At 50.7% G+C, this 14,146-nt stretch overlaps 1 protein-coding gene across 4 annotated transcripts in view; it reads right to left on the minus strand.

The window, feature by feature from the left end:
* Positions 1-1,505: 1,505 nt before the first annotated feature.
* Positions 1,506-14,146, minus strand: part of MYH14 (myosin heavy chain 14) — a 72,124-nt gene continuing 59,483 nt past the window's right edge. For all 4 annotated transcript variants that reach the window (XM_081275739.1, XM_081275738.1, XM_081275737.1 and 1 more), the window contains 7 exons: positions 13,149-13,277; positions 12,533-12,621; positions 12,324-12,447; positions 8,291-8,499; positions 4,556-4,664; positions 2,831-3,003; positions 1,506-2,352 (listed from right to left, as the gene is read on the minus strand). In XM_081275739.1, coding sequence (XP_081131865.1) covers positions 2,196-2,352; positions 2,831-3,003; positions 4,556-4,664; positions 8,291-8,499; positions 12,324-12,447; positions 12,533-12,621; positions 13,149-13,277 — 990 coding nt within the window. In that variant the 3' untranslated portion in view covers positions 1,506-2,195. The remainder of the gene's footprint in view (positions 2,353-2,830; positions 3,004-4,555; positions 4,665-8,290; positions 8,500-12,323; positions 12,448-12,532; positions 12,622-13,148; positions 13,278-14,146) is intronic.

The raw sequence follows: 14,146 nt of genomic DNA on the forward strand, positions 1-14,146 counted from the left end.
CAAAGTCTCCCCAAGCTCGCCAATCCGCCAAAAGTACCCAGCTTTTTAGTTCAGCTTTTAAAAAATAACCACAATCATTATAAATGTCTACAAAACGTAACTTTCGTTCCCTCCCTCCCCATCTCCCAAGTCAACAGTGTGGGATTCGGGGAGGGAGAGCGAGCTAAACGGACTAGTTCACAGTCCAGCTCCCTACTTTCCCCCGGCCGCCAGGGTGCCTGCAACTACACGCATGCGCTGCATGACGCGCCCCCCACACGCATGTCACGCCCCTCCAGCGCTCCGGGAACGCACGGAAACGGGGCAGGGGGCGGGGCGATTGGGGAGGAACGAATGGCTGGGGGTTTTCCAGAGCTCAGCGGCTCCCCCTCCCCAACACACACACAGCAATAAGTTTCTCTCACTCAACTGTGGGCGGGGCGGGCCTGGCCTGTCGCTGAGGGGGGGTGGAGGGAGTGGCAAAGGGGCGCTCTCAGGGATGGGGGCGGGGGTCTGGAGTCAAGTGTGGGGAGGGGAGGTCTGCAAATCGTCCAATTCTGGTGCTAACGGCGGGTCTTCTCAGCCCACCCGCAGGGCAGGGAGGGAGGGGTCGGCAAGGCCCCTCCCCCAAGCCTCCCCCACGCCCACCCAGGGTGCATGAACCGCCCAATGCAGAAGCTGCCGCATGTCACACCTTCCCCAAAGAAAAACTGTCATGCCCCCTTCCCACCCACTCTCTCACTCCCCATCGAAATAAAAACTTCCTTTTCATTTAAGTTGCTTCCTATTTGTTGAGAAGTTCTCCTGATTGGGGTTGGGAGCACGCAGAGGAACTGGGACTTCAGGAGTGGGTTGGTATTAAAATGGCAAGGGTGTGACTTTGGTGGGTCACACATCCCCTTGATTGCGGACTCTCACCTTATTCGGGCAAGAGCCTTCTTCAGTTTCTTTGGTGATAAACATGCGGATCAGCACTCCCAACTAAAAACCTGGTGTAGTCTGGGGAATGTGAGCCCTTATAGAGAGGGGCCTAGTCCGCACAGGAGCTGCAGACCCGAGCACCCACCATGAGCTCAGGGCTGAGGGCCCCACCCTCTGCATTATGCCTGGGTTGGAATCCTGACTCAACTTCTAACCAGCTGTGTCCTTGGGCAAGCAACTCAGTCTAGCTGAGCTTGTTTTTCATCATGCTAAAAGGGCGGGAGGGGCGTGGTTTATCAATAAGCAAGTATTTGCTGTATACTAAGTGCCAGGAGCTGTTCGAGGTACTGGAAAGCAGTGACATGCCTCTCTCTAAAGAATTGCCAGGGGTAGAGACAAGCATCATGTGCTTGGCACAGATCTCCCAGCTCAAACAATCATTTTTTAAAGATTTATTTATTTATTTATTTTAGTTGTAGTTGGACACAATGCCTTTATTTCACTTATTTATTTTTATGTGGTGCAGAGGATCGAACCCAGGGTCTCCACGTGTGAGGCGAGCACTCTACCCCTGAGCCACAATCCCAGCCCCAAATGATCAGTCGTTTTAAAAATTTTTATTTATTGCAAAGACTTGAGAGTTGGTCTGGCACAGCCCACCCCTGGCACTCACTGGAGGCTTGGAGTGAGGAATAAGGCCTCAGAGAGCCTGGGCTTCCTCAACTATATAATAAGCTGTGATTAAAACCAGCAGAGCCCTTCCTTCCAACCCAGGGGAACTGAAGAAGCCCCCACACCCCATCAGAGGTTCCCTGGAGGGACACACAGTCACAGCTAAGAGTCCAATCAGGGATTGGAGTTTATTTCTGCCGGGGCTGGGAAGCTGGAACAGTAAGGGAGGCGCTACCAGACCCCTCTGGGAACTCCAACCTGTGACTACAGAAGACCAATTAGAAAGGAGGACAGAGTGGGCAGGAGAGGATAAGAGGATAAGAGGGGCTCCTCCACTCTTCTTTGCAAGGGGCTCAGGATCCTTAACAATTGAAGAAAGGATGGGGAGCTGAGGGGACCATAGCTTCCCCTCAAGCAATAGAGCCCCAGTGGTTGCCGTCTAGCCAGTCTCTGTCCTTTGTGCTTGGGGGACCACCAGTTGACAGGATGTCTCAGGGAGGGGAGGTGGTTGATAAATGCCAAAAAGTGCCAAAGGGCAACATCATTTCCAAAGTGCAAGAAGCCAAAGGGTGGGGTGCATGGGACAAGTGCCTGCTGCCCTTAGTGCACCTCGGCAAGGTGGGTCACTGGGGCTGGGCTGGTGGAGGGCCCTCAGGTTCAGGGGGCGGTGGTCCAGAGCCGGGCTCCGCCTCCTGGGCCTCCTCCTCGTCAGAAGCCACACCCTCCTCCAGGCGGAAGACCTGCCGCACCGTTCGGGTGGTGAAGGTGAGTGGGCCCCTTCTGTGTAAAGAAGAGAAAACCAACACAAAGATGAAAAGAGAGGGGCAGAAAGAAGAGAGATGGGGAAATATGGAGAGAGACAGGGAAAGAAAAGGAAATGGAGAGAAAGGGACAGGAGACAGAAAGGAGAGAGAGGGATGAAGAGATGGGGGACCGAGAAATGGGGGATGGCAAAATGAGGGGCAGAGAAAGATGGGGGGGCAAGAGGAGGTGAAGACAGAGGGAGATGGAGGACAGAGGAAGATGAGGTGGAAAATGGACAGAAAAATAGAGGTACAAAGGAGGAAAGAGAGGGCACAGAAATGAGCCAGAGCAATGGGTGTGGGAAGAAAAGGGAATAACTGAGGACCTGGCTCCTCCATCCCAGCCCTGTTCCCAAGCTCCCCGCTCCCCGCATCCCTCTTCTCTTCTCACGCTGGCAAGGACCCAGCCTCTCTATCCCTAGAGCACATCAGGCATATGTTTAGGAAGGCCTTACCTGAGCCGGTTCCTCAGCGTTGTCACCTCTCGATTCATGGACTCAGCTGACTCTGTGACATCCTCCAGTTCCCGCTGAAGCCTCCGGCGACCAGCTTGAGCCCTGGATGCCTCCTCCTCAGCCTCTTCCAGCTGCCGCTTCAGCTGCTTCACCCGAAGGTTCCCTTTCTCCAGCTTGGCAGAGTAGGGGGCCCAGGATTTATCTCTGGGTCTCACTCTCCTTCTCCCACAGCCATCTAATTCCCAGCTTCTTCTCACCTGCTCCCTGACCCCTTCTGTCCCATCCCCTGCTCTCTGTTCACTCTTGTCATGCCAGTCTCCAGTGGGCCTCCAGTGGATCCTCTGTAAGCCAATCTTCACATGGCCTCAGAGGGTTCTTCCTACACCCAGATCTGGCCCTGTCCCCTGTTCACAACTTTCCATGGCTCCCCAGTACTGCTGGCAGAAGGTCCCAGCATTTCAGGTGGGCAGGCTCTCATTCCTGACTATTTCTCTGCTCTTCATATGCCCACTGACCAGAACAACTTCATCAAGATCCTCTCAGACCCTCTCATCTCTTTCTCCACATAGTCCATTTCTTATCCCTCAACACTTCATCCCTTTTTTCTCTCTAGCATGCTTGTTTGTTTTTTGTTTTTAAGTCACCAAGCTTATTTCCACTCTTCAAGAACTTTGCACTTACTCCTTCTTCCTAGCTCTTCCTTATCCTATGTATCTCAATTCAAATTTCACCTCCTTAGAGAGGTCTTCTTGATAAAATGGATTCCCTATTCCTCTGACTTCCTCTCTCTTCATTCCCTTTTTTTCTTTATATCTCTTGCCACAATCTGCAATTACCTTTGCCCATTTAAATGTTTACTGCATCCTTCTCTGTGCTGACAATGTGAACTCTATGAGGGACAGAACCTTCTGTCTCATTTACATTCATATCTCTTAATGCCTAGCCCAGTGCTTGCTATGTAGCAGGTGCTCAATAATTGTGGAATGAACAGCAAATAAAGCACTGCTGAGCTTTTAAGGGCACAGGGACTCAGTCTAGCCAGATAGACCTGGAGTCTGCTCCAGGCTCAATCACCTACGAACTCTGTGATTTGGGTGCAAATTATATCCCTTTTTAACATTTTGATTTCTTTACCCATGAAATAGGGCTAGTGATAAAATACTAGTTATTTTTTTAAGCAATTACTTATGACACAATAACTGCTCAATAAATAACAGCACAGATTCTGGGTCAGTGTCTGACCACCAATCCCACCTCATACTAGCTAAATAATTTTGAGCAAGTCACTTTATATTTCTGTGCAGTTTCTTCACTTGAATAGGGGAAGTAACAGTACCTACTTTATAGGGTTCTGATAAGAATGAATGTACTACATGTTATGTCTTTAGCACAGTGCCTGGCACATAAAAAGCACTTAATCTATTGTTAATTATTGGTCTAGCTTCTTGGTAGGGCTTAATTTCTTTCCTCATCCTGATTGCCTCAGCTTCCTACCTGGGCCCTTTTCAGACACCAGAATTTTTGTGAAAAGCCAAATCACTAGTTAAAACCCTCTATTGATGCTCCAAACCCCAGGTTGGCATCTGACTAGAACTCAGTACAGTCCAGCATCTGCATGTTGGTCTTTGTGTGGCAGAGGAGCTCACTGCCTCTTGAGATGGTCTATGCTGTTTTTAAGTCAGAAGTCCCACTGCCCACTCTTCCCTAATGACATCAACTGCTTACCTGGTCCCGGAGCTGGTCCGCCACCCTGCGCTCCTCCTCCACCTGCATAACCACTTCCTTCAGCCGCTTCTCAGCTCTGCGCACCAGCTTGCCCGAGAGGATGCGCTCTCTAAAGGGAGATTCAGAGAAGGCTCAGGGGGACTCCCCTGGGACTGACAACAGCAGGGGCAGTAACAACAACAAAGAAACAAGCACAGGAGAACTGAGTGTGGGGGAGAAACCACTGCACATTTGGAGCCAGAAGTGTTTTGTGCAGAGTGGAGTATAGAGAAAAAGCGGGTTTTTTTTTTTCCTTCCAGTCACTCCTGAGGATCCAATCCATGTTTTCACAGTTTCCAGTCTCCACTAGTTCCCTCACATTCCCCAGCTTCCCCACCCCCATCCTCTTCTCTTAAGTCCTCCATCTCAGGACCAACTGACCCACTGACCACCCAGTGTGAAAGTGACATAAAAACTGGAGTCACTTGTGTCACAACTCTAACAAAAGCAAGTCCAGGAAGCTCTCATGCACAGATGCCCAGATGACCACAAGAGGACTCATCATGGGACATTCTTAGGCAGAGTGGTCTAAGGGCTTGTCCAGGACTTCTCAAAACCGCTTGCACAAGGGCACTCAAGGGGCAATGCCCTGTCAACCAATTAGCCAACACCAGCTCCTACAAAAATCCTGTGGCCTCTGGTCCAGCTCGCATGGAATTCCTCTTTCCTGACCACCTCAGATGCTACAGCTTGCTCTTCCTGTAGCCCCACTGCTCCCTCCCACTCCCATCCCTCCACTCTGGAGAGCTGTCTCCAGTGAGCTTCTTTAGGGGTTGAAACCAGTTTCCAGGCCACATCACCACGCAGAATATTTGCCTTCTTCTTTACTTTGCCCCATTCATCTTTAGGCCACTTAGTACCTGGACCCTGTCCCAGCGATCCCCCGAACTCTGTCTTGTTCCCTCTTCTCTGAGCCTAAAGCCCTGTCCACTCGGGACTCAAGTCTCTCCTGCTCTACTTTCACTGTCTGGCATAGAATTTCCTGTCCTCCTTCTTAGCCTCCCTCTCTGGCTGTCCATAAGCGCCTTCCCTCTTTCTCATTTACACACTTCCCTGGACAAGTTCAGCTCTCCCACGTCAGCAGGTTGAAGTCTGCTAAGTCTGTTTTCAGAGCTGCAGCCTGGCCCAGCCCCCAGCTTGGGCCTCCACCAGACCACACGTCCCTGAGTTCCCTGTGGAGCTCAGCGCCTTCTCCCAAGCCCATTCCACCTCTGGGTTCTTCATGATCCACCTGGAGCTGCAGGTGAGAGCCTGGGAGTCATCCTTACCTTCTCTATCTCCTAACTCCCCTCACATCCTTTTCCTCCCATCTCCTGAATTTCCCCCACCTACAGTCCCTGCTTGCCTGCTGTCTCCTGCAGGGCCTGTCACACCCGGGGTAAAGTCCACGTGATGGGCCCCTAGTTATGGGCAGTGCTCAACAGCTACAACTGGACCTTTTCATCCCTGGCTGAGAATCATGCACAGGGCTGATGGGGGGAGTGGGATGGCACTGAGAAGTGGAAAGTGGGGCAAGGGAAGAGACCCCTTCAACTACAAATCGTCTGACCACTTTTAGCTCCCAGGGTGACTTTGAGTGGTGGTTCACCTCCTCTGAATCTGTGTCCTCATCTTTATAATGGAGCAGAGAGCACAGGGGCTTGGGTCCCTGTACCCATGAGCCCCTGGAAGGTCTCCCTATGGGCCTTAAACTACAATTCCCATGAGTCCCTGGGTGCCTGGCAAGCCTGTGGACCTCCTCTGGTGAGCTTCCAGGGCTGACTCCTTCCTCTTGTCTGTGAGGCCTCTCACAGTGAATCCAGCAGCTTCCTTCCAGCTCCCAGTACTCCCCAGTCACCAGGCTTAACCCCCAATTATCTGCTCTTCCCCCCCCATCGCAGCCCACCAGTCCTCTTCCCCCCACAATCTCTTCTTTATCCCCCTCTGTGCATCCTCATGACTCCAGTCCCAGCTCAGGCCTCATCTTCTACCTGGGCTCTTGGCCCCTCATTCAACCTCCTTCTAGGCCTCCTAGCTCCAGCCTCTCTATTCTAGTCCTTCTCAGCTCTATATGTGAGCTGGTCCTGCTCCTCCTCTGGCTCATGGCACCCTCATGACTTCCCTGTGCTCCAGGAGAGAGCTCCCTGGCCTGGCATTCAAGGCTCTGTGCAGTTCAAGCCTTTGTCTTCATTTCATCTCCTTGATCCCTTTCTTGCATCTCAGATTCCCATAACCAATGACCCTCTTCCACGTGCCCTGGTGCCCTCCATACCTTTCCCTCCCACACCTACTCCCAGACCTGAGCATATCTCAAGTGGGGAATCCCAGCCAACCATGTCTTTGTGGGGAGATGTCTAGCTTCACCGTTTCCTCAGTGCCATACGCATGGGAGGGTATGTAGTATACTGTTACTACAGGCTTCCTGACTGAACCAAAGAATGAACGAGAGAGTGAGTGAATGAAAAGGGAACCTACCATACTTTTTCCTGTGTGACAGCACTCACCCCTCTAGACAATGGTAGATGCTGAGTTGCAAGTCAGGCATCCTAGATTTATAGCTTATTTCTGTTTCAGTCTTCTTATATTAAAATAGGGATAATAATGGTCTTCTCACAAGGATTACATGATGTCACACATGTCCATACAGGTAGTCACATACCTACTATATAGTGAGTCCTCAGTAAACGAGAACTATTAGTATTGTTGTTGCCAAATAGTATCGAGCAGTAGGAAGATCTATTTGTATTAAGTTTAGTAATAAATGTTTTGTTGTCCTATTAGCATAGAGTTTTCACCTGGGAATGTCATGGGACTGCTCTTTTGTTTTTAAATATTTGTTTTTTAGTTTTAGGTAGACACAATATTTTTATTTTTATGTGGTGCTGAGGCTCGAATCTAGTGCCTCATGCATGCTAAGTGAGCACTCACCACGGAGCCACAACCCAGCCCGGGACTGTTCTTAACTCCTCCAAAAACTGAAGATGGAAAATCTTTCAGCCAGATATTGCATGTGTTTCCTTACTCTGAATGTGGATATATGTGGATATGTGGATATGTGCTTGGTGAAAGCACAGCAATCTTGTGATCATGAGGGAAGGACTACACAGATGCTCACCCAGAGCTCTTCCTCTTTTGACTGACTCCAACTCTTATCATGTGAGAAAAAGAAATTCCTTTTGTGGTAGACTTATAGAAACAATGACCCTGATTCTTACCCCTTCCTGTACCCACACCCTTGGCAATAATGACCAGAGCTGCACTTGTCAAGTGGTGATCTGTTTTCTCATGCCCTTGAACTTGAGCTGGCCCATGACTTGCTTTGGTTAATAGACTATGGTAGAAGTGACGCAGCACAGCCTCCAAATGTAGGCCTTCAGAAAACTTAAAACACTTTACTTTACTCTTGGGAACTTGACTCACCCTGGGCAAGCCTGCTGAAGGATTAGAGGCCATATGGAGCAGAGAGGCAAGTGCTTACTATTAACTGAGCCCAGACAAGACCAGCAAAACCATCTACTTGACCCTTAGCTGAGCAAAGATGCAAAAGTGTGGCTCACCCAGTCAAGCTCAAGTGAACCAGCCAGCCCCCAAACTCACAAACACTAAGTTTTTAGGGTGGTTTGTTATGCATTTATAGCTAACTGCTACATTCTTGTATAAATTGTACTCTCCGTAGGAAGCAGTCACTTGCAGCCCAAAGCATCCTCTCCCACCTACCTGCTTTCCTGCTCCAGTTGCTCTTCTGCCTGGGCTAACTTAGACTCAAGGGCTGCAATCACCATCTTCTGGCGGGCCCGGGCCCCAGCATCTTCCTCACCCAGGCGTCCTCGTAGCTCCTGGATCTGCCGCTCTAGCTGTTGCCGCCCACTCTCAGCCTTGGCTGAGAAACTGCGCTCTGCAGACAGCTCTGTGGTCAGAGTTTCCACCTGCAGAGGTGGGTAAGGGCAGGACATGATGATGGAGCCTCAGAAGCAAACAGGTGACCAATCAAGAATTAAGAGGACTGATGAGTTTTATATTACAGAGCCTGCACACATACTAAATACTCACAAACGCTAACTTGTACTTTTAGCCATTGCTGTATCCCCCAACAGCACTGCCAACCCTGGGTTTTAACCTTTTGGGTAGTTTTTTTGCTGTTTTAATAAGTCCACGAGACCACCACAAACTTGTTGAAATGCTATGAATTCTACCTCTGACTGTGACTGAGTCTGTTCCAGGGGTTTATCACTTTTGTTTGCAGCAGGATCATCTGGGAAAGTTTGTGAGGAACATGCAAGTTCCAGGGTGCCACCTTCCAGAGATTCTGCCTCAGTGGGTCTGGATTTGTAATGAGCAACCCAGCAGGTCTGACAGGAGAGACCCGCAGGACGTGAGGATCGTGTCCTCGGTAAAGAGCAGCTACTCCATTGTGGCTGTGTCAACACACTCCTGTAGTCCTGCTGATGTATTCAGCAGGTGCTCTGAGCCAGGCCTCGTGCTGGGCAAGGGAAGCAGGTCAGGCCGGCTGATTCGTGCTCATTTCATCTCCCACTCACCTGAACACATCCACCCAGGGATTTGCATAGTTTCCTCTATTTCTTCAACTTTTTATTGCAAAATAAAAGTGTGATATATTGTCAACACTCTCCCAGTCAAGAAACAAAACCTTACCATTCCAGGTAAAGGTGTTAGGATGTTAGTATTAACAACCCTGCCTCCCAAATAGCTCGTCATCCTGACTCTCAGGGCTGTCTCTTCCTTGCACCCTTTGCACGTGTAGAGCTGTACCCTGTCTGCACCCCTCTGCTCACACACGCACGCTCAGCATGGTTCTCTGTCCTCTCTGCTTCCTGCAAACTGGCAGTTGGTCCAAAGACTCAATTCTATTTTTGAGTTTTCAAGGTGATAAGCTGGCTCTCTGTCATCTGCCCAGGGTGTCTTTACAGGGTTGGATAATCTGCCCCTGCCAAAGCCACATCTACTCAGAACTTCAGAATGTGACCTCATTTGGAAATAGGGCCTTTGCAGATGTAATTAGTTAATTCAGATGAGGTCATATTGGGGTAGGGCTGGCCCTAGATCCCATAGCCTGGTGTCCTTGTAAGAAGGGAGGAGGCCCAGGCAGGCAGAGAGGACGCAGGGCAGAAGCCACGGGAGGACAGAGGCGAAGGCTGGAGTGGTGCCCTGTAGGCCCAGGGACACCAAGGGTGACTGGCAGTCACTGAAGCAGGGAGAGACAGGACCAACCAAGCCAGATGACACCTTGATGATTTTGGACTTCTGGCCTCCAGAAGTATAAGAATAAATTCTTGTTTTAAGCCACCAGGTTTGAGATAATTTGCTAACAGCAGTTCTAGGACACCAGTGTGGTGACTAGTATTTTTTTTAAATGTCACTATGAAGACAGGCACAGTGGCATACATCTGTAATATCAGAAACTCAGGAGACTGAGGCAGGAGGATCACAAGTTTAAGGCTAGTGAGGCCCTGAGCAACTTAGTGAGACCCTGTACCAAAATAAAAAATTAAAATACCTGGGGATGTGACTCGGTGGTTAAGTGCCCCTGGGTTCAATCCCCAGTATTAAAAAAAAAAAATCACTGTGAGCTAGACTTAGACACAGTTACATATTTGATGGGTTCAAATCAGCTGCCATTATTGTCCTTCTGAAGCTCACACTGCCCCATCTTGGGCCAGGGGAAGGCGCTGCACGTCAACTTCCAACTCCTTTTGACATCGCTGCACCATCTTTATCCCTGAGGGGACGGGCAGGGGTTTAGGCTATCCTTGTTCACCTCCTTTTCTTCTTTCCTTTTCGTTGTGCTGGGTATGGAACCCGGGGCTTCATACATGTAAGGCAAGTGCCTTACCACTGAGCTACACTCCCAGCTCAACTCTTGCTCCTTTCTTGCTCCAAATATGGAATCAGCCATTTTTGAAGAATTCCTATTTTGAAGAATTCTCTCTCTCTTGTGGGACATGGTTTTCCAGACCACAACCTGGGCACGGGGATGACCACTGCTACTGGGTTGAAGGTTGCTTCCAACCCGTGGGGGTGGACCCTGAGAAAATGGATCACATCAATTACATTGTCAGCCCCTGTGGATATGACTGCATCCAAATCAGGGTCACTGGCCTGTTCTGTTGACTTTAACCCCTTCCTTATGCCTGCTAGATTCTTCCACATTAGCATGCTCATGTCCAGGGCATGGTGGGTGCCAGAATCAGCACATCCCATACTGTCATTTACGTTATCCCATGTGACATGCACAGTGATCCCAGAAAAACAATGCTTATAATATCACCACCAATAGAATGAATGAAAATTGGTTTTAAAAAAGTTCTTGCATGTTTCCCCTTATTTTAAAGTCATACTCCACGTAACTGCTGAGCATGTGGCCGTCACTTTCCTCACTCCAACCCTTTTAACCTTCGTTAAGTCTAGGACTAGGAGGAAATGAAACATTATTACTCTTCTGCTGATGTCTGTCCAGTGGCAATTCACACCTTGTTCTCTTGGGCAGTGGCCTCAATCTGGCTGACATTGGAGCTACTTGGAAGATTCGTTAAAACACTGCTATAGTTCGACTCTTAAATGTCCCCAGAAGGCTCAGGACCCCTAGCATGGTCCCCAGGTTGGTGCTGCTGGGAATGGGTGGAACCTTTGAGAGGTGGAGCTAGAGGGAGGTGTTCAGGCCATTGGGGGCGCGCTCTCTAGGGGAACTCCATGGAGAGGGGTCCTGCTCTGCCACATGCTCCCCACCATTGCCATCCAGAACCCCTGATAGAGGCCGAGGAGCCACGGCTCTGCCTGTTCACAGACTAGAGCCTCCACAACTGCAAGCTGCGTAAACCTCTCTCTCTTTTTCTCAGATGGTGGGGCTCACCCCCAGCATGCCTCCCTCCCTGGGGCAAGTGGGCCTCAGAACCTGCAGGCCTTGGAAGTGATTGCGATTTTATTCTGAGTGATGGGAGCAGCCACATCCTGGAACACGCCTGCCACCCCCACCCTGGGAGCCCCACAAGGGCTGGGTCTGACTCCTTCCTGTGCCCCCAGCTATGCAGGGACATGGTGCATGAGACAACTCAAGATGTGGTTTTAAACATGACTGACGTAAGTAGACACAGGTCTCTGTGGAAATCTCATCGCTCTGCTGTCCACCCAAGACCTGCCCGCTTCCCAGACGGCATCCTAGGGGTCTCCTGCATGGGCTCGTCTGCCTTCTCCATCACTCCAGGACGTGTTCAGGGGCAGGGACCTAGACTGATCCATTTGCTGGTCCCCAGCACCAGCCAGAATAGGACCTGGGCTTCCAGAAGCCTCAGAAAATATTTATGAATTAAAAACACATGCTTTTCTTCTCTGCTGACCACCTACTAATGCTTTAAAACTCCAGACAAACATCTCTCCTTCCAAAGGCCTTCTTGTGACTCCTGCGGAGAGAGTCAACTCTCTTTCTCTTTCCTCCCACCCCTGGCTGACCAGAATACTCCTATTATCATGCTTGTCACCCTATAAAGTGACAGTCTGTTACCTCCAGAAACTCCATAGGCCTCATCTAATTCATATTTGCACCCAGACCTTGAGATACTGCAGAAACACAAGTGAATGAATGCACCGAGCCTCCCCGCCAGTACAAACTCCTACTCAACTTTCAAAACCCAACTCAAATACTCCCCTTTCCATGTCTGCTGGGTAGGAGGACTGAAGATTAGGATCCCAGGCGAGTGTACACCCAGAGTAGCAGTGGATGGCGGAGCACACGCACCTGCAGGAGGAGCTTGCGGTACCGGTCATTGAGCAGCTCTGCGTTGCTCTGCTCCTCCTCCAGCTCCTCTTCCATCTGCCCCAGACGCCCCTCCAGCTGGCGCTTCTCCTCCAGAATGGCTGCCCTAGAGAGAACGGGAAGGGGCAGGTGTGAGAGGGCAGGGTGGCCAGAGGAGGACATCTCGTCCCATGTTTCCCGGGGCCACGTACTTGCTAAGGTTGCCGTTGGCTACTTCGTCTGCCATCTCATCCCGATCCTGCTGGGCCTGCCGCCTGGCGCGGTCTGACGCGGCCAGTTCCTGTGATGACAGGGGCGGATGGTCAGTGGGGTGAGGGGAATTATCTGGACACTGATCTCACCCGCTCCTGGTCCTCACACCTCAAGTCTCTGGGTCTTTCTTCCACTGATCAGGAAGACACTATCCCCAAGCAACTCAGGAGTGAACGTCAGTGTACAGGCAGGTTTCTCTTAGGTCCGTCTTGACCTGCACTGACCCGTGCCCACCTCTGGATGCCCTAGCCCTCTGCTGCTAAGCTCGCTGTCTCTTCCAGGTGCCAAGCAGGCACCTGGCCAGACCCTCAGTACTCTTTGCCCCCTCCCTCCTGCCCCTGACTACGTTGTTCCTCTTCCCTGTCCCCTGGAACCGACTCAGGCTTCATCTTCTCTCTCCAGCCTCCCTGCCTCTGGTTTCACCCCCTGACATCCCCCAGGACAAAATCCCCAGGACAAAATCCCTGCCTCTGGCAGTCTGTTATCAGACCCGCCCACCTCCCCCACCTGACCTCCCAGGGCCAGTGGTCACCCCTGACGACCTCCCAGCCTCACCTCCTGCAGCCGCAGCACCTCCGCTTCCAGGGCCTTGAGGCGCTTCTCACTCTCCCGGTTCAGGACAAAGATCTCCTCCCGGGAGCTGCGTGACTCCTCCACCTCCCGCCACAGCTCCTTCATCTGGGCCTGGGCACAACGGAGTGGGTGGTGGGCTCAGCCTGGCTGTGCCTCCCAGGGAGCCCCAACCCTCGTACCAGCTTGGCAGAGGGGGCTTGGTTCCTATCGATCTCAGAGTCCTAAGGACCTGGGCTTCTGCCCACAAGTCGCTTGCTCTGTGACCTTGGGCCATCTCTGCCCACTCTCTGGGACTCAGATGCTTCCTCTTAAAACGCGTCTTAAAATTAAAGTAAGTTTAAAATGAGTGTCACAGCTGGACTCTGAAGAACGATAAGGATGGCAACACTGACCGCTTACCTGGGCCAGGCCCTGCACCTACACATGCTGACAACTCAGTGCCACGACCCCAGTCCACAGAGAGAGAAACCGAGGCACAGAGTTAACATGCAGGGCAGTCGGTGGCAGAGCCAGCATTCCCACCCAGCCCTCTCAGGTTAAGCCAGGCTGCTCCCCGGGCACTTCTGGGAATGTGTTAACATGCAAACACAAAGGATTTCTGCTCAGTGCTTAAAATAAAGAAAAATTTAAAACCATCCAAATGTCCACGACCATTAAAAAAATAAAAGACACACTACACCTTTACAGTGGGTTCTGGCACAGCTGTTAATAATGACATCAGGTGGTGACAGACAATTATTACTGTTCTATTTTTTAAATTGTTGATATTTATTTATCTGTGGCACTGAGAATCGAACCCAGTACTTCACACATGCCAGGCAAGTGTGCTGCCGCTGAGCCCCAGCCCAGCCCCATTATTACTGTTCTTAATATGATTTTTGATGTAATTTTAAATGAGGGGTTTTCCCCAGTGCTGACATGAGGGGCAGTTTTTACACCAGCTCTTCCCCATAGAAATGCAACATGAAGAACACATGTGG

The sequence above is a fragment of the Spermophilus citellus genome (genome assembly GCF_964194105.1).
Source record: "Spermophilus citellus genome assembly, chromosome: 18".
In the NCBI taxonomy this organism is placed as follows: Eukaryota; Metazoa; Chordata; class Mammalia; order Rodentia; family Sciuridae; genus Spermophilus; species Spermophilus citellus.